The 23,089-nt window shown below is 50.6% G+C and overlaps 1 protein-coding gene across 1 annotated transcript; it reads left to right on the top strand.

Moving 5' to 3' along the window:
- Positions 1–4,566: 4,566 nt before the first annotated feature.
- On the top strand, positions 4,567–21,626 carry LOC141264603 (alanine aminotransferase 2-like). The gene is made up of 5 exons (XM_073676880.1): positions 4,567–4,709; positions 19,711–19,882; positions 20,114–20,269; positions 20,536–20,648; positions 21,357–21,626. Exons 1-5 carry the CDS (start codon positions 4,639–4,641, stop codon positions 21,445–21,447), a joined length of 603 nt encoding a protein of 200 aa, XP_073532981.1. The 5' UTR covers positions 4,567–4,638; the 3' UTR covers positions 21,448–21,626.
- Positions 21,627–23,089: the final 1,463 nt, after the last annotated feature.

Genomic DNA, 23,089 nt, shown 5'->3' on the forward strand with positions numbered 1-23,089 from the left:
ATGTGTGTGCTGTGTATGGCAGTATTATGTGTGTGTGCTGTGTATGGCAGTATTATGTGTGTGTGCTGTGTATGGCAGTATTATGTGTGTGTGCTGTGTATGGCAGTATTATGTGTGTTTGCTGTGTATGGCAGTATTATGTGTGTGTGCTGTGTATGGCAGTATTATGTGTGTGCTGTGTATGCCAGTATTATGTGTGTGTGTGTGTGCTGTGTATGGCAGTATTATGTGTGTGTGCTGTGTATGGCAGTATTATGTGTGTGCGCTGTGTATGGCAGTATTATGTGTGTGTGCTGTGTATGGCAGTATTATGTGTGTGTGCTGTGTATGGCAGTATTATGTGTGTGCTGTGTATGGCAGTATTATGTGTGTGTACTGTGTATGGCAGTATTATGTGTGTGTGTATGGCAGTATTATGTGTGTGCTGTGTATGGCAGTATTATGTGTGTGTGCGCTGTGTATGGCAGTATTATGTGTGTGTGTGCTGTGTATGGCAGTATTATGTGTGTGTACTGTGTATGGCAGTATTATGTGTGTGTGTATGGCAGTATTATGTGTGTGCTGTGTATGGCAGTATTATGTGTGTGTGTGCTGTGTATGGCAGTATTATGTGTGTGTGCTGTGTATGGCAGTATTATGTGTGTGCTGTGTATGGCAGTATTATGTGTGTGTACTGTGTATGGCAGTATTATGTGTGTGTGTATGGCAGTATTATGTGTGTGCTGTGTATGGCAGTATTATGTGTGTGCTGTGTATGGCAGTATTATGTGTGTGCTGTGTATGGCAGTATTATGTGTGTGTGTGCTGTGTATGGCAGTATTATGTGTGTGTGCTGTGTATGGCAGTATTATGTGTGTGTACTGTGTATGGCAGTATTATGTGTGTGTGTATGGCAGTATTATGTGTGTGCTGTGTATGGCAGTATTATGTGTGTGCTGTGTATGGCAGTATTATGTGTGTGCGCTCTGTATGGCAGTATTATGTGTGTGCGCTGTGTATGGCAGTATTATGTGTGTGTGCTGTGTATGGCAGTATTATGTGTGTGCTGTGTATGGCAGTATTATGTGTGTGCGCTGTGTATGGCAGTATTATGTTTGTGTGCTGTGTATGGCAGTATTATGTGTGTGCTGTGTATGGCAGTATAATGTGTGTGTGCTGTGTATGGCAGTATTATGTGTGTGTGCTGTGTATGGCAGTATTATGTGTGTGTGCTGTGTATGGCAGTATTATGTGTGTGTGCTGTGTATGGCAGTATTATGTTTGTGTGCTGTGTATGGCAGTATTATGTGTGTGCGCTGTGTATGGCAGTATTATGTGTGTGCTGTGTATGGCAGTATAATGTGTGTGTGCTGTGTATGGCAGTATTATGTGTGTGTACTGTGTATGGCAGTATTATGTGTGTGTGCTGTGTATGGCAGTATTATGTGTGTGTGTGCTGTGTATGGCAGTATTGTGTGTGTGCGCTGTGTATGGCAGTATTATGTGTGTGTGCTGTGTATGGCAGTATTATGTGTGTGCTGTGTATGGCAGTATTATGTGTGTGCTGTGTATGGCAGTATTATGTGTGTGTGTGCTGTGTATGGCAGTATTATGTGTGTGCTGTGTATGGCAGTATTATGTGTGTGCTGTATATGGCAGTATTATGTGTGTGCTGTGTATGGCAGTATTATGTGTGTGTGCTGTGTATGGCAGTATTATGTGTGTGTGCTGTGTATGGCAGTATAATGTGTGTGTGTGTGCTGTGTATGGCAGTATTATGTGTGTGTGTGTGCTGTGTATGACAGTATTATGTGTGTGTGTACTGTGTATGGCAGTATTATGTGTGTTTGCTGTGTATGGCAGTATTATGTGTGTGTGCTGTGTATGGCAGTATTATGTGTGTGTGCTGTGTATGGCAGTATTATGTGTGTGTGCTGTGTATGGCAGTATTATGTGTGTGTGTGCTGTGTATGGCAGTATTATGTGTGTGTGTACTGTGTATGGCAGTATTATGTGTGTGCTGTGTATGGCAGTATTATGTGTGTGCTGTGTATGGCAGTATTATGTGTGTGCTGTGTATGGCAGTATTATGTGTGTGTGTACTGTGTATGGCAGTATTATGTGTGTTTGCTGTGTATGGCAGTATTATGTGTGTGTGCTGTGTATGGCAGTATTATGTGTGTGCTGTGTATGGCAGTATTATGTGTGTGCTGTGTATGGCAGTATTATGTGTGTGTGCTGTGTATGGCAGTATTATGTGTGTGTACTGTGTATGGCAGTATTATGTGTGTGTGCTGTGTATGGCAGTATTATGTGTGTGTGCTGTGTATGGCAGTATTATGTGTGTGTGTACTGTGTATGGCAGTATTATGTGTGTGTGTGCTGTGTATGGCAGTATTATGTGTGTGTGTGTGCTGTGTATGGCAGTATTATGTGTGTGTGTACTGTGTATGGCAGTATTATGTGTGTGTGTGCTGTGTATGGCAGTATTATGTGTGTGTGCTGTGTATGGCAGTATTATGTGTGTGTGCTGTGTATGGCAGTATTATGTGTGTGTACTGTGTATGGCAGTATTATGTGTGTGCTGTGTATGGCAGTATTATGTGTGTGTGCTGTGTATGGCAGTATTATGTGTGTGTGTGCTGTGTATGGCAGTATTATGTGTGTGTGTGATGTGTATGGCAGTATTATGTGTGTGCTGTGTATGGCAGTATTATGTGTGTGTGTGCTGTGTATGGCAGTATTATGTGTGTGTACTGTGTATGGCAGTATTATGTGTGTGCTGTGTATGGCAGTATTATGTGTGTGTACTGTATATGGCAGTATTATGTGTGTGTGCTGTGTATGGCAGTATTATGTGTGTGTGCTGTGTATGGCAGTATTATGTGTGTGTGCTGTGTATGGCAGTATTATGTGTGTGCTGTGTATGGCAGTATTATGTGTGCGCTGTGTATGGCAGTATTATGTGTGTGTTCTGTGTATGGCAGTATTATGTGTGTGTGCTGTGTATGGCAGTATTATGTGTGCGCTGTGTATGGCAGTATTATGTGTGTGTGCTGTGTATGGCAGTATTATGTGTGTGTGTGCTGTGTATGGCAGTATTATGTGTGTGTGCTGTGTATGGCAGTATTATGTGTGCGCTGTGTATGGCAGTATTATGTGTGTGCTGTGTATGGCAGTATTATGTGTGTGCTGTGTATGGCAGTATTATGTGTGTGTGCTGTGTATGGCAGTATTATGTGTGTGTGTGTGATGTGTATGGCAGTATTATGTGTGTGCTGTGTATGGCAGTATTATGTGTGTGTGTGTGCTGTGTATGGCAGTATTATGTGTGTGTGCTGTGTATGGCAGTATTATGTGTGTGTGCTGTGTATGGCAGTATTATGTGTGTGTGCTGTGTATGGCAGTATTATGTGTGTGTGTGCTGTGTATGGCAGTATTATGTGTGTGTACTGTGTATGGCAGTATTATGTGTGTGCTGTGTATGGCAGTATTATGTGTGTGTACTGTATATGGCAGTATTATGTGTGTGTGCTGTGTATGGCAGTATTATGTGTGTGTGTGCTGTGTATGGCAGTATTATGTGTGTGTGTGTGATGTGTATGGCAGTATTATGTGTGTGCTGTGTATGGCAGTATTATGTGTGTGTGTGCTGTGTATGGCAGTATTATGTGTGTGTACTGTGTATGGCAGTATTATGTGTGTGCTGTGTATGGCAGTATTATGTGTGTGTACTGTATATGGCAGTATTATGTGTGTGTGCTGTGTATGGCAGTATTATGTGTGTGTGCTGTGTATGGCAGTATTATGTGTGTGTGTGTGATGTGTATGGCAGTATTATGTGTGTGCTGTGTATGGCAGTATTATGTGTGTGTGTGCTGTGTATGGCAGTATTATGTGTGTGTACTGTGTATGGCAGTATTATGTGTGTGCTGTGTATGGCAGTATTATGTGTGTGTGCTGTGTATGGCAGTATTATGTGTGTGTGCTGTGTATGGCATTATTATGTGTGTGTGTGCTGTGTATGGCAGTATTATGTGTGTGTGCTGTGTATGGCAGTATTATGTGTGTGTGCTGTGTATGGCATTATTATGTGTGTGTGTGCTGTGTATGGCAGTATTATGTGTGTGTGTGCTGTGTATGGCAGTATTATGTGTGTGTACTGTGTATGGCAGTATTATGTGTGTGTGCTGTGTATGGCAGTATTATGTGTGTGTGCTGTGTATGGCAGTATTATGTGTGTGTGCTGTGTATGGCAGTATTATGTGTGTGTGTGCTGTGTATGGCAGTATTATGTGTGTGTGTGCTGTGTATGGCAGTATTATGTGTGTGTACTGTGTATGGCAGTATTATGTGTGTGCTGTGTATGGCAGTATTATGTGTGTGTGCTGTGTATGGCAGTATTATGTGTGTGTGCTGTGTATGGCAGTATTATGTGTGTGCTGTGTATGGCAGTATTATTTGTCCGCTGTCTTTCAGTATTAGGTGTCCATTATATGGCGGTATTATGTGGATCCGGTACATATCCTTGTCTTTGCCGTGCTCTCGGGTGGGGTCTTGTTTTACCTTTCTTCATTCTTCTTCTCCTCGCAGGTTTATCAGGATAACGTCTTCGGCCCGGGGGCGACTTTCCATTCTTTTAAGAAAGTTCTGTATGAAATGGGACGACGGTACTCAGAACGGGTGCAGCTGATGTCCGTCAACTCCATCTCCAAGGGAATCAGCGGAGAGTGAGAAGAAATAATATTTAGTGCAGATATAAAAAGTCTACACGCCCCTGATAAAATAATCCGACCAAGAAGAATCATCTCAGGATTTCTACCTCTTTTACCATCGCCCATAATCTGTACAAATCCAGAGACGAGGAGACTGAGATCAAAATAACAAACTATAATACCGTGGTTGCATAAGTGAGTACACCCTCCTATAATCAGGGCTGTGGTTGTGGTCTGAATCAGCCGATCACATTCCCCCATGTTTTATGCAGGTGCATCTCACTAAATTAGAATATCATCAAAAAGTTACTTTATTTCATTTCTTCAATACAAACAGTGAAACTCCTATATTACAACCCCTGGCAAAAATTATGGAATCACCGGGCTCGGAGGATGTTTATTCGGTTGTTTAATGTTGTTGAAAAATTTACAGCGATTCTGATTAACCCCAGAGGAAGTGTCGCTGCTCTAGGAGGATTTTCCAGACATTTTCTGGTTTGTAAACAGCTGACAACACAGCAAAGGATCTGAGTGCGGAAAGTTATCAGTCAGGGGAAGGGACAAAACATTTCCCAGGCATCAGATCCGTCATTGACACTGTGAAGACATCACTGAGAAGGAGCTGAAATCAGGAACAACAGCGACATTACCGAGAACTGGACGTCCCTCAAAAACTGATGAGAAGAAAATTGTCCCTGGAGGCCAACAGCAATATTAAAGAAGTTGCAGGGATTTCTGGCCAGTCCTGGCTGTGACCTGCATGTGACCACAATCTCCCGTATTCCTCATATCTCCGGCCTGTGGGGACGTGGAGAAGACGGAGCCTTTTCTTACTGTACATATGAAACCTCCAGGCCCCTCAATGTTCTGCCAAAACCTCCATCACGTTGGCCAGAAGCAGGAAACGTGTTTTGTCTGATGAGAACAAGGGGGAACTCTGCGGCCATAATCCCAGAAGGTGTAAAGCCGACACCAGTCATCACCAGAAGATCACCATCCTCACAGTGAGGCATGGTGGGGGCAGCATTGGGCTCTGGGGCTGGTTTTCAGCAGCTGGATCTGGGGCTTTAGCCAAGGGGGAGGGGATTATAGACAGAACAAATGTCAGACAATTTTACATCAGACCCTTCCTGCCTCTGCTGAAAAGCTGAAGATGAGGAGGAATTTCTCCTTTCAGCAGACAATGACCCTAAGCGACCTCCAAATCACCAAGAGAACGGCTTCACCAGGAGAAGATGGAAGCTCTGGAACGGTCGAGCCCAGTCCTGAACCCAAGGGGCAATCTGTGGTGACCTGAAGAGGGCGCTGTACACAGGAGCTGTCCCCGCAATCTGACAGACCCAAAAAGACTGAACGCTGCCAGAAACTCACAGGGGACTGCAACAAAGTATTAGCGTAAGGGTGTGTAGATTTATGCAACCACATTACTATACTGCTTTATTTTTTATCCCACCTGAAAAGATTTCAGTTTTCTCACTGGATTTGTGCAGATTATGGGCAGAATCTGAGGGAGATCTATGCCCCTCCCATAGTCCTGAACAGCTCATTTACATATTATAAAAACATTGATCTGTCTGGAATAAGAAACCGATTGTAGATATCAAGGTGTCACTTCATTCAGACTCCTATAGACGGTTCCCGTAGATGGCTTCTGTAGACTGCTTTCGTAGACGGCTCCCATAGATAGATGGCTCCAGTAGATAGACGGCTTCCGTAGGCGGCTCCCATAGATAGACGGCTTCCGTAGACGGCTCCCATAGATAGATGGCTCCAGTAGATAGACGGCTTCCGTAGGCGGCTCCCATAGATAGACGGCTTCCGTAGACGGCTCCCATAGATAGATGGCTCCAGTAGATAGACGGCTTCCGTAGGCGGCTCCCATAGATAGACGGCTTCCGTAGACGGCTCCCATAGATAGATGGCTTCCGTAGACAGCTTTCATAGGCGGCTCCCATAGATAGATGGCTTCCGTAGACGGCTTTCATAGGCGGCTCCCATAGATAGATGGCTTCTGTAGACGGCTTCCGTAGACGGCTCCCATAGATAGATGGCTCCAGTAGATAGACGGCTTCCGTAGGCGGCTCCGATAGATAGACGGCTTCCGTAGACAGCTCCCATAGATAGATGGCTTCCGTAGATGGCTTTCATAGGCGGCTCCCATGGATAGATGGCTTCTGTAGACGGCTCCTATACACGGTTCCCGTAGACGGCTCCTATAAACGGCTCCCGTAGACGGTTCCTGTAAATGGCTTCTATAGACGGCTCCCATAGATAGTTGGCTCCCGTAGATAGACAGCTCTCGTAGATGGCTCTCGTAGATGGCTCTCATACATAGGCGGCTCTCGTAGATGGCTCCTGTAGACAGATGGCTTCCGTAGATGCCTCCCGTAGACGGTTGCCCTAGATTCCTCCCGTAGACTGCTCCTATACACGGCTCCCGTAGACAGTTCCTGTAGATAACTTCTATAGACGGCTCCTGTAGACGTCTCACAGACAGACGCTCGATAAGGTGCAAAACGTTCTGAAATGATTCTTCTAACAAAAACCTGACACTTTACCAGGAGTGTGAAAACTTTCCTGCATGTACTGTGAATAGATTGATACAGTGCATATGAAAGTATGTGCCCCCCACATCAACCTCCGGGGGCTTCCCTGTCCTCCATAGACATTAATATGGAGTCGTGTTCTGCAGATATATCTGCGCCTGGTCTGCTGGAAATTTTGCCCCTTTATCCAGAAGATCATTTGTTGGTCAGACCCTGATGTTGGGGGAGGCCAGGAAACAATCTCCATTATAGGATGGTGTTGGGGGTCCGGGCTCTGTGCAGCCTCTCATGTTCCCCCCATGTCTGCATGGATCTTGTGCACTGGGCACGGTCATGGGGGGCAGATAAGGGTCTTCCCTAAATTGTTCCCACAAAGCTGAAGCTACAGTTGTCCACAATGTCTTGTGCTGAAGATTAAGATTTCCCTTCCCTGGAGCTGAGGGTCCGCGGCCGCCCCCTGATAACAGCCTATAGCATTATACTCCTCCACCATCTGTACAGCTGCACAATGCAGTCGGGGGGGTAATGTCCTCCTGGAATCACCAGACTCCTCTGTGCCGCCTCGGCCAGGCCGCTGCGGTCATGGTACTGGTGCACGGCGGTCCAAGTGCTGGTATCGTCCGACCGGGGGCGCACGCCAGTCTTTATCAATTGTGGGGGTTAATAATAAAAGGGGTTTGTGACGCCAGTTGGGATGCTCGGCCTGGTATGGCCGGGCACTGATGAAGGCCCCTGGGAGTTTGGTGGTGATGAGCAGTGCCAGGTGATTAACCCTTCCCAACCAGGGCTGGCTCCCAGGGTAGTTGGAGCAGGAATGGTGCAGCCGGGAATAATCAGCTTGAGACAGGGTAATAACCAGTTTGTATCTTTTACTGGAGTTCTGCAAACAGTTCCAGAAGGTTCTGCACAGTTCACATACAGGGTTTTGGTCAGACCTGCATGGTGAGGGTTCAGACTCTCTGCTGTGAGGTTGTGTAGCCTTCCTGCTGCTAATTATACCTCTGGTAGATGATTCCTTGGATCCCCAGGGGTCCAAGGTAAACAGTTACTGGATCTGTGATCCCTTCCAGTGAGCAGGCAGCTTGAATCCTGTGGAAAACACCTACTTTCTCCCATAGTAGTGTTTATAACATCCCTGGCGGCGTGCTGGCATGGCTTACCACCTCCAACCATGCAAAACCGCCACCTTACCTATCAGTCCAGGCTGCACACTTTGCTCCAGTGTTTCCGCCACCCTGGGGGCTGAGTTCCCAGGTGTAGCATCGGCGTCTCTGCCCCGTTCTAGGCAGAGACGCCGTCCCTCTCACCTCCCCGCTCCTGGCGCGGCGTCCTCCAGCGCTTCTCTCCCCGCTGCTTCCGGCACGCGCTCCTTCCCCGGCAGTGTGCTTAGGGCGCGCGCTCCCCCTCTCTTAAAGGGACCGCGCGCGTCGTCCTAAGGAGTCCCCGGCCAATTGCCGGAGGACCTCCCATATAAAAGGCACCTCCTCCAAAATGGAGGTGCCCGAGCAATGTTGTAGCACTGTTCACTACTCTGCTTCAGCCCTCAGGTCCCGTTGCCAGTTACCTGCCAGATACCTGCCAGATTCCTGCCAGTCTACTGTCTAATTCCTGCCTGATATTCTGCTACCTGCCTGCTAGCCTGAGGTCCGACGGTCTGCCTTCCAACTCCTGTCAGTCTGTCTAAGGACCAGCTTGCCCGCTCACCTGGGAGCGCTCATCTGCTACCTGTCTGTTGGTCTTCCTGGAGGCTCCGCCGTCACATGCTGTGACCACCCGATTATCCAGAGACTCTCGCCTGCTCACCTGGGAGCTCACGTCTATCATCTGCCGCCACAGGTCGTACCAACCCTTTACCCAGAGACTGCCCCGGTCACTTGCCGTGACCTCCTGCCCGTTCATCCAGAGACTGCCCCGGTCACTTGCCGTGACCTCCTGCCCGTTCATCCAGAGACTGCCCCGGTCACTTGCCGTGACCTCCTGCCCGTTCATCCAGAGACTGCCCTGGTCACTTGCCGTGACCTCCTGCCCGTTCATCCAGAGACTGCCCCGGTCACTTGCCGTGACCTCCTGCCCGTTCATCCAGAGACTGCCCCGGTCACTTGCCGTGACCTCCTGTCCGTTCATTCAGAGACTGTCCCAGTCACCTGCTGTGACTGCCTGCCCGTCTACCCTGGTCGCCACCCGCTCCCTTACAAGGACCGCCCCCTTGTATAGTAGCTCAAAGGTTCCGCCTCCCAGACCCGTTACAGTTTGCTCGGGCCATGGAACCCGGTGGCACCCAAGCTCCCTCGCTCTCGGACCTGTGTCATGAACTGTCCCGTCAGAGGTCCCAACAGGAGTCCATCCTGGGTCACCTGCGGAATGTCAATTCTCGCCTGGACACTCTGACTGCTCTGCCTGCAACCACCGCCAGTGCCATGACTCGCAATCCGGCAGCTCCACTGCCCACTAATAACATGGTATCCTACCCCGGACCCCGGCTTTCTGCACCTCCTCGTTTCGGAGGCGACTCGCCCAGGCTCGGGGCTTCATAAATCAGTGCACCCTGCACTTTGAACTCCTGTCTCACCAGTTTAACTCTGACCGGGCCAAAATTGCCTTCATCATGTCCCATCTCACCGGAGAGGCCCTGGCCTTGCTAAATCCTCTATGGGAGAGAGGAGACCCCCTGGTGTCCGACTTGCCTGCCTTTCTCACGGCTTTCCGGAAAGTCTTCGACGAACCCGGACGGAAGACCTCATCCGCATCATCTCTGCTACGCCTCCGTCAGGGAAGTCTCACCGTGGGCCAATATGCCATACGGTTCCGTACCCTTGCCTCGGAGCTGGCCTGGGATAATGACGCTCTGGTTTCCGTCTTCTGGGAGGGTCTGTCCGGCCGTATTAAAGATGAACTTGCCGGTCGGGACATTCCTACCACTCTCGATGACCTAATAACTCTTGCCACCCGGATTGACCTGCGGTTCCAGGAGCGTGCCAAAGAGGTCACCCGTGAGAGGAGGTTTCCACGTCTAGCTCCTACTTTTCAGAAACCCGTCATTCCCTCCGTCTCTCCTCAGCTACACTCTCCTGAGCCTATGCAGGTCGACCAGACCAAGATGGTCGGTTCTCGCCAAGAATCTCGCCGAGCCGAGGGAAGCTGTTTCTATTGTGGCAGTATGAAGCACTTCATCCGTTCCTGCCCGGAAAAGCTGGGAAACGCCAGTGTCTAGGACCACTCGGAGAGGTCGTCCTAGACAAAAGTAAGCCCTCTCCGTCTCTGACCTTACCGGTCTCTATTGCTTGGGGAGAAAACCGTCTCTTTGAACTCGCCCATCTGGATTCTGGAGCTGCTGGAAACCTCATCTTCCAGTCTCTGGTAGAGAGATACCATATTCCCACCAAGTCCCTGGCTGAACCATTGTCAGTCGCCTCCGTGGATGGAAGACTTCTCTCGGAGACCATCCTGCTCGTCACCGAACCCATAACCCTGCAGGTGGGAATGCTGCACTCTGAGGAGATCTCATTCCATGTGCTGTCCGGACTTTCTCACTCCCTGTTGCTAGGTCTACCTTGGCTCCAGACACATGAACCCGTATTGAACTGTCGGTCCGGTGAAGTACTCCGATGGGGTCCTGACTGCCATAGGACCTGCCTGGTCCCGGTCCGTCCACTTCGCCCTCAGCCTACTCCAGCTAACTTACCTGGTCTCCCGGCTCCCTACTGGCCCTATGCGGACGTCTTCGGTAAGAAGGAAGCTGAGACGTTGCCACCCCATAGGCCATACGATTGCCCGATCGACCTGGTACCTGGTACCACTCCTCCCCGTGGGCGTATCTACCCGTTGTCTGCAGCCGAGACCCGAGCCATGTCTGAGTACATTGAAGAGAATCTGGCTAGGGGATTTATCCAAAAATCTACCTCCCCGGCTGGAGCCGGATTCTTCTTTGTCAAAAAGAAAGACGGCTCGCTACGTCCCTGTATTGACTACAGAGGACTCAATCTCATCACGGTAAAAAACAAATATCCCCTGCCACTCATCTCCGAATTGTTTGACCGTCTCAAGGGCGCCAGGATCTTCTCCAAGCTGGATCTACGAGGAGCGTATAATCTGGTCCGTATCCGTCAAGGAGACGAGTGGAAGACGGCATTCAATACCCGGGACGGTCACTACGAGTACCTTGTGATGCCCTTCGGTCTCTGCAATGCTCCCGCGGTCTTTCAGGAACTAGTCAACGACATCTTCCGTGACCTCCTGTACTCCTGCGTAGTGGTATACCTGGACGATATCTTGGTCTTCTCTCCGGATCTCCCCACACACCGGAGGGATGTTCGTCAGGTCCTGCTTAGGCTTCGGCAGAACCACCTTTACGCCAAATACGAGAAGTGCCTCTTCGATCAGACCTCCCTTCCGTTCTTGGGCTATGTCATCTCCCAAACAGGTCTGCAAATGGATCCCGAGAAGCTCTCTTCCATTCTAAAATGGCCTCGTCCTGAAGGTTTGAAGGCGATACAGCGATTCCTGGGCTTCGCTAATTATTATCGTCTTTTCATCCCACACTTCTCGTCTCGGACTGCTCCCATATCTGCACTTACCCGTAAGGGGGCTAACCCCAGGACATGGTCGCCTGAAGCCGAGGAGGCCTTCCTTTCCCTAAAGAAAGCCTTCGCCTCTGCTCCCGTCCTGCACCGTCCGGACTGTAATAAACAATTCTACCTGGAGGTTGATGCCTCCTCCTCCGGAGCCGGAGCGGTGCTCACCCAGAAGTCTTCTACCGGGAGAATGGTAACGTGCGGCTTCTTCTCCAAAATCTTCTCCTTGTCGGAGCGCAACTACTCCATTGGAGACCGGGAATTGCTAGCCATCAAATTGGCACTGGGAGAGTGGCGCTATCTGCTTGAAGGGGCTCTCTACCCGGTAATTATCTACACGGATCACAAAAACCTGGCGTATCTCCAAAATGCCCAGAGACTCAATCCTCGCCAGGCCCGGTGGTCGTTGTTTTTTGCCCGCTTCGACTTCATTCTTCATTTCCGTCCGGCGGACAAGAACGTCAAAGCTGATGCCTTGTCCCGGTCCTTCCTGTCCTCCGATCAAGAGGAGGAACCTACGCACATCATCGACTCCTCCAAGGTGATGAATGTGGCCCCCTTGGATCTGACTCGTCTTCCACCCGGTAAGACGTTCGTAGCTGTGCCAGATCGGGAGAGGGTTCTTCGCTGGGGACATTCTTCTAAACTAGCTGGCCATGCTGGCCAAAAGAAGACTTTCCAACTTATTACCCGGCATTACTGGTGGCCTACCCTGCGTAAGGACGTGGTAGACTTCGTCGCGGCCTATTCATCCTGTGCCCGTAACAAAGTTCCCCGACATCTACCTGCCGGCCATCTCCTGCCCCTTCCCGTACCTGCTGCTCCTTGGCAACACATCGCTATGGACTTTATCACCGACCTTCCAGTTTCTGCCGGTTGTACTGTCATTTGGGTTGTCGCTGACCGTTTTTCTAAGATGGCCCACTTCATTCCCCTGCCTGGTCTTCCGTCTGCACCCGAGCTGGCTAAAGACTTTATCCGCCACATCTTCCGTCTCCATGGTCTGCCCCTCCACATCGTGTCGGATCGTGGGGTTCAGTTCACCTCTCGCTTCTGGAGAGCCACATGTAAGCTGCTGGACATTACCCTGGATTTCTCCTCCGCTTACCACCCTCAGTCCAATGGTCAAGTGGAGCGGATCAATCAGATCTTGTCCAGCTACCTCCGGCACTTCGTTGATGCTCACCACTCGGACTGGGTGGATCTCCTACCATGGGCCGAGTTCTCTTATAACAACCATGAGAGCGAGTCCTCTTCCAAATCCCCGTTCTTTATAGTCGGTGGCCAACATCCCCGGATTCCACTTCCTGTCTCCGTTTCTGTGGACAACCCTGCTGCGGAGTCTCTTGTCAGCGAATTTTCTACTGTTTGGGAGAGCACCAGGTCCGCTCTTCTTCTCTCCTCTGAGCGGATGAAGAGATATGCTGATAAGAGACGTCTGGATCCGCCCCAATTCCGTCCGGGAGACAAGGTTTGGCTCTCATCCAAACATGTGCTGCTCAAAGTACCCTCCTACAAGTTGGGTCCTCGATTCATCGGCCCCTTCGAAGTCTTCCGGCAAATTAACCCTGTGGCCTACAAATTAAAACTCCCGGCCACCCTACGGATCCCCAACTCCTTCCACGTATCTCTCCTCAAACCCGTTGTCTTTAACTTTTTTTCCAAAAATCCAGGTGCCCCTCCTGCTCCGGTTTCCGCTGATGACATCTTTGAGGTAGAGAGTATTCTGGCCTCCAAGAGGGTAAGAGGAAAAACCTTTTTTCTGGTAGATTGGAAGGGGTTTGGTCCTGAGGAGAGAACTTGGGAACCCAGGGAGAACATCAACGCCCCGCTTCTCCTTGAGAAATTTCTTTCTGGCCAAAAAAGAGGGGGCCTAAAGGGGGGGGTACTGTAGCATCGGCGTCTCTGCCCCGTTCTCGGCAGAGACGCCGTCCCTCTCACCTCCCCGCTCCTGGCGCGGCGTCCTCCAGCGCTTCTCTCCCCGCCGCTTCCGGCACGCGCTCCTTCCCCAGCAGTGTGCTTAGGGCGCGCGCGCGCTCCCCCTCTCTTAAAGGGACCGCGCGCGTCGTCCTAAGGAGTCCCCGGCCAATTGCCGGAGGACCTCCCATATAAAAGGCACCTCCTCCAAAATGGAGGTGCCCGAGCAATGTTGTAGCACTGTTCACTACTCTGCTTCAGCCCTCAGGTCCCGTTGCCAGTTACCTGCCAGATACCTGCCAGATTCCTGCCAGTCTACTGTCTAATTCCTGCCTGATATCCTGCTACCTGCCTGCTAGCCTGAGGTCCGACGGTCTGCCTTCCAACTTCTGTCAGTCTGTCTAAGGACCAGCTTGCCCGCTCACCTGGGAGCGCACATCTTCTACCTGCCTGCTTGCCTGAGGTCCGACGGTCTGCCTTCCAACTCCTGTCAGTCTGTCTAAGGACCAGCTTGCCCGCTCACCTGGGAGCGCTCATCTGCTGCCTGTCTGCTAGCCTACCAGGAGGCTCTGCCGTCACGTGCTGTGACCACCCGCCTGTCCAGAGACTCCTGCCCGCTCACCTGGGAGCGCTCATCTGCTACCTGTCTGTTGGTCTTCCTGGAGGCTCCGCCGTCACATGCTGTGACCACCCGATTATCCAGAGACTCTCGCCTGCTCACCTGGGAGCTCACGTCTATCATCTGCCGCCACAGGTCGTACCAATCCTTTACCCAGAGACTGCCCCGGTCACTTGCCGTGACCTCCTGCCCGTTCATCCAGAGACTGCCCCGGTCACTTGCCGTGACCTCCTGCCCGTTCATCCAGAGACTGCCCCGGTCACTTGCCGTGACCTCCTGCCCGTTCATCCAGAGACTGCCCCGGTCACTTGCCGTGACCTCCTGTCCGTTCATTCAGAGACTGTCCCAGTCACCTGCTGTGACTGCCTGCCCGTCTACCCTGGTCGCCACCCGCTCCCTTACAAGGACCGCCCCCTTGTATAGTAGCTCAGAGGTTCCGCCTCCCAGACCCGTTACACCAGGCTCGTTCCTGTATCTTGTTCCGGGTTCAGTTCCTGTCTGAACTGTCTCCTAGCCCGTTACCTGTTTGTCTCTATGTCCGTACCTGCCCTTTTCCTGCAGTGTCTGAACCTGCACCTAACTCCAACTCATTGTCTCTGTACTTCTGTTTGTGAGTTTAGTGTCCACTCGCTACTTCATTGTAAGTACCGTGTGTGTATCTGCTCTGCTTGTCTACGGTACCTGCGGTTTCGCTCTGCTCTGCTTGTCCACCGCACCTGCGGTTTCGCTCTGCCCTGCTTGTCCACCGCACCTGCGGTTTCGCTCTGCTCTGCTCCGCTTGTCCACCGCACCTGCGGTTCTGCTCTGCTAGTCCACCGCACCCGCAGCTCTGTTCCTGTATCCCAGTCTGTACTGGTCCCTATCCAGCCCGCGTTCTTACCTGCCAGTCTGCATACCAGCCGTGCCTGCCAGCACCCACCTGTCTGCATACCAGCCGTGCCTGCCAATACCCACCTGTCTGCATACCAGCCGTGCCTGCCAGTACCCACCTGTCAGCATACCAGCTGTGCCTGCCTGTTCCTGCATTCCCTGGTGTGGGTTAACAGCTGTGACCGGGGTCTGACCTGGAATAGCACCTGGTCCCTCTGCTCGGTTCCTCCCTGGTTCACGGAGTCGACTGAGCCGCCAATTCGGACCGAAATGATACTTAGTCACGCCCCTCCAGGCACTCCTCGGTTCATGGTCCAGTGGGATCACTAACCACGCTCACGCCAGTCAGTCCGGACATGAGCGTAACAGTTTGCTCAGGCCATGGTCCCCGTTGAGCCCCACGGCCCTTCGCTCTCGGAGACATTTGAATTCTTGTCTGGTGAATACGTGCACCAAGGAAAAAAATTTTCTCAAGCTGAGGTCCTGGCGATTTACGCACCAGTCCAAATGGAACTATCAGTACTCGTTCCTGCGGATCCACCACGGTACTATGGGGATCCAAAACAAAGCCGTGCATTTCTGGAGCAATGCATGCTACATTACAAATTCTATGCTCACTATTTTCCCACTGATCAGGTTAAAGTAGCATTTCTGATGTCCTACCTAGCAGGTGATGCCTTGAATTGGATCACCCCCCAATGGGAAGCATGGGATCCTATTGTCTCTGACCTGCAGGCCTTCCTGGTGGCCTTTCTAATGGTCTTCGATTACCCTAACCCTGAAGCTTCTGCTAAAGCTTCCCTTCCCAATATCCTGGAGCAGTCCCGATGGGTGATGCGTGTAGGTAGCCCACCAGTTCCCCAGCCAGAAGAGGCTGCTGCCCACACAGAATCCACACAGGATGACAATGCTCCACAGAATACTTCTCTTCCCAACCTCAAGAGGCAGTCCAGACGTGCAAGGTGTAGAGGTAAACCATCACGCCAGGTTCTGTCCTCCCAAAGACCTCCTGTTCCCCAGCCTGTAGAGGCAGCTACCCGCACAGAATCCATGAAAGATGACCATGTTCGTTAGGCAAAGCAGAGGCCGGAACTCAGTCACAAAATCGGATTGCGGCCCCGCTGCGGTTGTTTGGGATCCCCTGACTGTCTTTGTCCAGCGAAGGTTGGAGAATCCCAAGACATTAGGCTTGTAAGGAGAGGCTGCTCTTGGTTTTAGTGTTTCGCTCTCCACAGATGACCATGACTGTCTCCGTGGCAAGAGAAGGCCTTGGATTAACCGGAAGTTTCGGGCTTAAAGCCTCGAAGAGTCGGTGTCTGATTCCCGTCCGACAACTCCAGAATCCGGTTTGGGCATTGTCAGCGGAAGGACGAGCCCTACTCAGAAACAGTCAAAATATGTCTGTACAAATTAAGCTCCAGATTGGAGCATTACACATGAAGAAGTTCACATTCCAGGTGCTGTCTGGTTTACCCACAGGTCGTCCAGAGCCGAGAGATCTAGTGCCCGCTCAGGTCTGGAGATCCTACATGGTGTTTCCTGGGGGACTGCTGAGAAACAAGGGGTGTCCAGTCCCCATATCTCCAGGACAGTCAGCAGTGTCTTCTTCTTCTTCTTCTTCACCAGATCTGCTAGTCTCTGACTCGCTGTGCGCTGAGGTCTCCGAAGGAAGGGAAGTGGAGGCAATGTCCCCACACCGTCTCGACGATTGTACCAACGATCTTACTTCAGGTACCGTCCTGCCTCGCAGACGTGTCATCTCTGAAACCAGACTGAAGTTGGTCCCAAAGCAAGGATCCTCCATCCCTAATAAATCTGGCAATAAGTCCATCAAGGCGGTGGCTTCTTCCAAGTCTCTGCACCCCTCCAACCAGGAGGAGGACCTCCATTTGTCTCCTGAATCCTCCGGGGTGCTACCTGATAACAAATGGAGAGAGACTTTCCTACACCCTGTACCTGGTACTTCACCCACTTCATCCAGTAAGCTTGGCAAAGTGTACGTCAAGGCGGTGGTTACCCCCGAGTCTCTGTACCCCTCCAACCCGGTGGAGGATCTCCAGTTGTCCCGTGAATCCTTTGGGGTGCTACCCGATATTAACAAATGGAGAGAGACTTTCCTGTGTCCTGTTCCTGGTACTTCACTCACTTCATCTGTTGCTGAGGATGGCTCGATGGGAGGAAGCATCCTAGTCACCAAGATGGTGAGACCAGTTTCGTTCCCTCTACTGGACAGAAGAGGTAATCTTTTTGAAGAGCAGGATCGGCCTCCAAATTCTCTGCAGAAAATCCTTGCAGGCTTGAAGAAGAGGGGGCGTAAAGGGGGGGGGGGGGTACTGTAACATCCCTGGCGGCGTGCTGGCATGGCTTACCATCTCCCACCATGCAAGACCGCCATCTTACCTATCAGTCCAGGCTGCACACTTTGCTCCAGTATGTGTTGTGTGCATGTCTCTTGTCTGATTGCTTATGGCGGCGGCGCGGTTACTGTCTGATTCTTATAGTTACTGTGCATGCACTCCTAATGCGTCCACAGCCTATTGCTGTGAGTCACTGGATACTTAAACCCCCTCCACCCAGTAGGAGGGGCCTGAGCAACACTTTCTTTCAGTGTGTTCTGTGCAACTGAGTTGCCAGGTCCTGTCTCTTGTCTGTTTCTGCCACCCTGGGGGCTGTATACCCAGGCCTGTTACCTGTATCTGTGACTTCTAGTCTGTTTCCGCCACCCTGGGGGCTGAGTTCCCAGGCTCGTTCCTGTATCTTGTTCCGGGTTCAGTTCCTGTCTGAACTGTGTCCTAGCCTGTTACGTGTTTGTCTCCATGTCCGATCCTTTCCTTTTCCTGCAGTGTCTGAAACTGCTCCTAACTCCAACTCGTTGTCTCTGTACTTCTGTTTGTGAGTTTTGTGTCCACTCGTTACTTCATTGCAAGTACCTTGTGTGTATCTGGTTCTGCATGTCCCTTTTCCTTGCCTCCGTATCTACCTCCTGTGTTCTAACTATCTTCCTGTATTTTCCAGTCTGTTCCATGTGAACAGAGCCCTGTCCTGTCTGCCTGCACCTTCTGCTCTGTTCTGCTCTGCTTGTCCACCGCACCTGCGGTTTCGCTCTGCTCTACTTGTCCACCGAATATGCGGTTTCGCTCTGCTCTGCTTGTCCACCGCATCTGCGGTTTCGCTCTGCTCTGCTTGTTCACAGCACCTGCGGTTTCGCTCTGCTCTGCTTGTTCACAGCACCTGCGGTTTTGCTCTGCTCTGCTTGTTCACAGCACCTGCGGTTTCGCTCTGCTTGTCCACCGCACCTGCGGTTTCGCTTTGCTCCGCTTGTCCACCCCACCTGCGGTTTCGCTCTGCTCAGCTTGTCCACTACGCCTGCGGTTTCGCTCTGCTTGTCCTCCGCGCCTGTGGTTCTGCTCTGCAATACACCGCGCCTGTGGTTCTGCTCTGCAATCCACCGCACCCGCGGCTCTGCTCCTGTATCCCAGTCTGTACTGGTCCCTATCCAGCCTGTGTTCCTACCTGCCAGTATCTGCCAGTCTGCATACCAGCCGTGCCTGCCAGCACCCGCCTGTCTGCATACCAGCCGTGCCTGCCAGTACCCGCCTGTCTGCATACCAGCCATGCCGGACAGTACCCGCCTGTCTGCATACCAGCTGTGCCTGCCCGTTCCTGCATTCCCCGATGTGGGTTAACAGCTGTGACCGGGGTCTGACCTGGAGTAGCACCTGCTCTCTCTGTTCGGTTCCTCCCTGGTTCATGGAGTCGACTGAGCCGCCGTGCGACCTTGGTCGGACCTAATTGATACTTAGTCACACCCCTCCAGGCACTCCTCGGTTCATGGTCCAGTGGGATCACTAACCACCCTCACGCCAGTTAGTCCGGGCGTGTGCGTAACAGTATTCCTGATTCTATGCACCGCTGAGCCCCTAGGAAAAAGCACTCCTCCGCCAGTCATAAAGACTGAGCAGTCGATCAGTTTAGGACAGACCCTGGAAGTCTCTGTGTGCTCAGGACTGAGAACCGGCCTTGTGCAGCTTGCCCTTGCAGAGGGAGCACGCTTCTCTCCCTTGCACCAGGACCCTTCATTATGCTACATCTTCCTCAAAACTACAACTACTCAAGCACCTCTCCCCCATAGGGATCATGCATAACTTCCTGGTTTGGACAAAAGTGCACAATTCTCCAGTAAGGGATCGGGTAACAATGTGGGTATGTAATGATAACAGCAGAGAACTTATCCCTCACCATTGCTGGCAATACATATGAATTATATCACACATGCAGGCATTTTGTGGCGCCATAGACACGGGCGCCACACCTCCATCAGACGCAGATAGAGATGTGCGATCCGTCACTGCACAGAACACGTCTCCTCCAGAGTCCAGTGGTGGCGGCTTTACACCACTCCATCCGACGCTCGGCATTGTGCTTAGTGATGTACGGCTGGTGTAGAACAATCCTGGTGATTATGTTGCTTCCTTCTTGTCTCTTTCTATAAGGTGTGGGCTCCGGGCTGGATACATTGAGTTTGTGAATATTGATCCTGCTGTTTTTGAAGTGCTGTACATCCTGAAGTCATTCAGTATACCCCCAGTTACGGGGGCACTGATGCTGGAGCTAGTTCTGGACCCTCCTCAATGCGGAGACCCTTCTTATGAGACCTTTATGAAGGTGAGCGTAGTGGACAGATCCCAGTATAGAACCACCCGAGAAGAGGCCGAGGCTAACAGCACCCTCTGATCACACATCAGCTCTCCTCCAGACCCCCAGAATACATGGGGACCCCTCTTTCATGTTTTGAATACAGTAATGCCTTTTGCTCAAAACCCCCATAAAAAACAGCGATCCCCTTCCTCGGGACCCCCAAGGAACACATTGACTCCTCTCCTCCATCTTTTTCAGGAGAAGGAGACACTGCTCCATAATCTGGCAGAGAAGGCCAAGATCACAGAAAAGATCCTGAACCAGACCCCCGGCATCTACTGTAACCCCATCCAAGGGGCCCTGTACGCCTTCCCCAGGGTCAAGATCCCTGACAGGGCCATCAAACTGGCACAGGTACCACCAAGGTCAGACAGGGCAAATACTGACAGTGTTTATGACAAGATGCCCACCACCACAGGGGCCCACCATTACGGGGGCCCACCACAGGAGCCCACCACAGAGGGCCACCACTGGAGTCCACCACAGGGGACCACCTCAGGGGCCCATCACCGGGGCCCACCACCGGAGCCCACCATCCCAGGACACCTCACAAAACTGCAGACGATCTGTCCCCACAATCCTGCACACTATGACATCTCCTTCTTGCTCAATTTTTATAGGACCGTGGTCAGGAACCTGATGACTTCTTCTGCCATCTTCTCCTGGAGGACACGGGAATCGTGCTGTGCTCTGGTAATGGCTTTGGTCAGATAGCGGGGACTTACCACATCAGGTGCGCAATCATCTCTCACCAGGAATGTGTCTAACATGCCAGACCACAAACTAGGATGCTCCCCTCACTCTCATCCTCAAAGCCAACTCCTTTCTGTCTCACCTTAGAGGATCCCTCTCTTCCACCTTGTCCTGTCTCCATCTCATCTTTTGGGATCACTCCACTGTCTCCTCCTTTAGGATGGTTCTCCTCTGTCTAAGCTTTTAGGGTCGTTCTCCTCATTCTTGTCCTCTAGGGTCACTCCATTCCATCTCATCTCATCTTGTTCTCCTCCATCTTGTCTTTTAGGATTGTTCTCCTCCGTCTTGTCTTTTAGGATTGTTCTCCTCCGTCTTGTCTTTTAGGATAGTTCTCCTCCGTCTTGTCTTTTAGGATTGTTCTCCTCCGTCTTGTCTTTTAGGATTGTTCTCCTCTGTCTTGTCTTTTAGGATTGTTCTCCTCCGTCTTGTCTTTTAGGATAGTTCTCCTCCGTCTTGTCTTTTAGGATGGTTCTCCTCCGTCTTGTCTTTTAGGATGGTTCTCCTCCGTCTTGTCTTTTAGGATAGTTCTCCTCCGTCTTGTCTTTTAGGATGGTTCTCCTCCGTCTTGTCTTTTAGGATGGTTTTCCTCCGTCTTGTCTTTTAGGATGGTTCTCCTCCGTCTTGTCTTTTAGGATGGTTCTCATCTATCTTGTCTTTTAGGATGGTTCTCCTCTGTCTTGTCTTTTAGGATCACGCTTCTCCATCCCATCGAGGAATTGAGATCCATTCTTCATAAGATCACACAATTCCACACGAGATTTCTGGCAGAATATTCCTGAGGATCGGTGATCTGGGAATCTTTCACTAATTTGAAGTTCACCCCTCTCAAACATGGTCCCTGCCCCCATTCCCAGGAGACACTGACCCTACAAGAACCCAGATGTGAAGCCTCCGTGGATCCCCCATAATGAAACCCAGAAACTGTCGGCACCATAATAAACAGATTATGTTTCATTTATATGTCATGGTCGCTCATCTTCAATGTAAAGAACATCATAAAGACAAAACATACAGCCACGAAACAACCAAGAAGGCGATGATGTAATATGTGGGAGGAGCAGTGATGACATCATAACGATGGAGAAGTGATCCTTTGACTGTACTGTGCAGAGATCCAAACACATGGCATACAGAGAAGGCTGGACGATATGGGGATTTGGGAGTACCAGATGAGATCGAAAGCTATAGGAGAGCAATAGAAAAAGATGATTCATAGCCAGATGAGATCCATAGAATGATCCATAATCAAAGGAGATCCATAGCCAAAGATGACACATAGTAAGAGCATATTCAGAGCCAGAGGGGATCCATAGCATGAAGATATCCATAGTCAGAAGGAAAGTATCCATGTTCAAAAGGAATCCATTGCAAGAGCCAATAGCGGTAGGGAGATTCATAGCTATAAGGGATCTACAGTCAGAGGACATTCACCACCAGGAGAGATCCATACAAAATGAAATTCATAGCCAGGAGGGAACTATCTTCAAAAGGAATTTACTTCTAAAGCCAAACCATAGCGCAGAGAGATCATAGCCTCAAGGGATCTACAATCCGGGGAGTTCCATAACCAAAGGAGAGCCATATTCAAAGGTGATCTACTGTATATTCAAGGTGATTCATAGCCTAAAGTGATCCATAGCTGGGGGGAAACTATAGCCAGAGTGCATTGTAGCCAGGTGGATTAATAGAAATAGTGAACTCATAGCCAGAGGGAATCCATAGAAAGAGTGGATCCATAAACAAAGGAGATTCACAGCCAGATATTACTCTGCTGTATCACCCATCCTGTGTATTCTGTCGAGGGCTTGGGGGGGGCCTTTATGTTTGGTATTTACACTAGCTATGGTTCTCCTCTAGGTATGGATCCCCTCTGGTTATAGATCATCCCTGGTTATGGATCCCCTCTGGCTATGGATCATCTCTGGCTATCGATCCCCTCTGGGTATGGATCATCCCTGGTTATGGCTCACCAAAACCAGAGAAGATTATAGTCAGGGGATCCAAAGGCAGGTGAGCTGTCACTGTGTAGAGAGATCAACTTTATTCTCATTTGCACATGGAAACAGGAGAAGCAATGGGATGAAACTGAAGGGAGGAGACACAGATTAGAGATTAGAAGACACTGTATGACAGTGAGGAGATCAATGAGTGGAACAGGCTGCGGTCTCCTTCAATGGACGTCTTCAGAGGCCGGACAGACATCTGTCTGAGATGGTTTAGTGACTCCTGCATGGAGCCGGGGGGTGGACACTAGGACCCTGGAGGTCCCTCCAACGAGAACATACTAGGATTCTATGCCTCCAGGGTAGACGGGGTAGATCAATAGTCAGAGAAGATCCATAATCATAAAGGATCCATAGTCAGAGAGAATCCATAGTCAGAGGGAATCCATAGCTAGGGGAGATCCATAGTCAGAGGGAA

This window comes from Phyllobates terribilis, unplaced genomic scaffold, assembly GCF_046119375.1.
Source record: "Phyllobates terribilis strain yellow unplaced genomic scaffold, ASM4611937v1 Scaffold_4__5_contigs__length_816908805, whole genome shotgun sequence".
NCBI lineage: Eukaryota > Metazoa > Chordata > Amphibia > Anura > Dendrobatidae > Phyllobates > Phyllobates terribilis.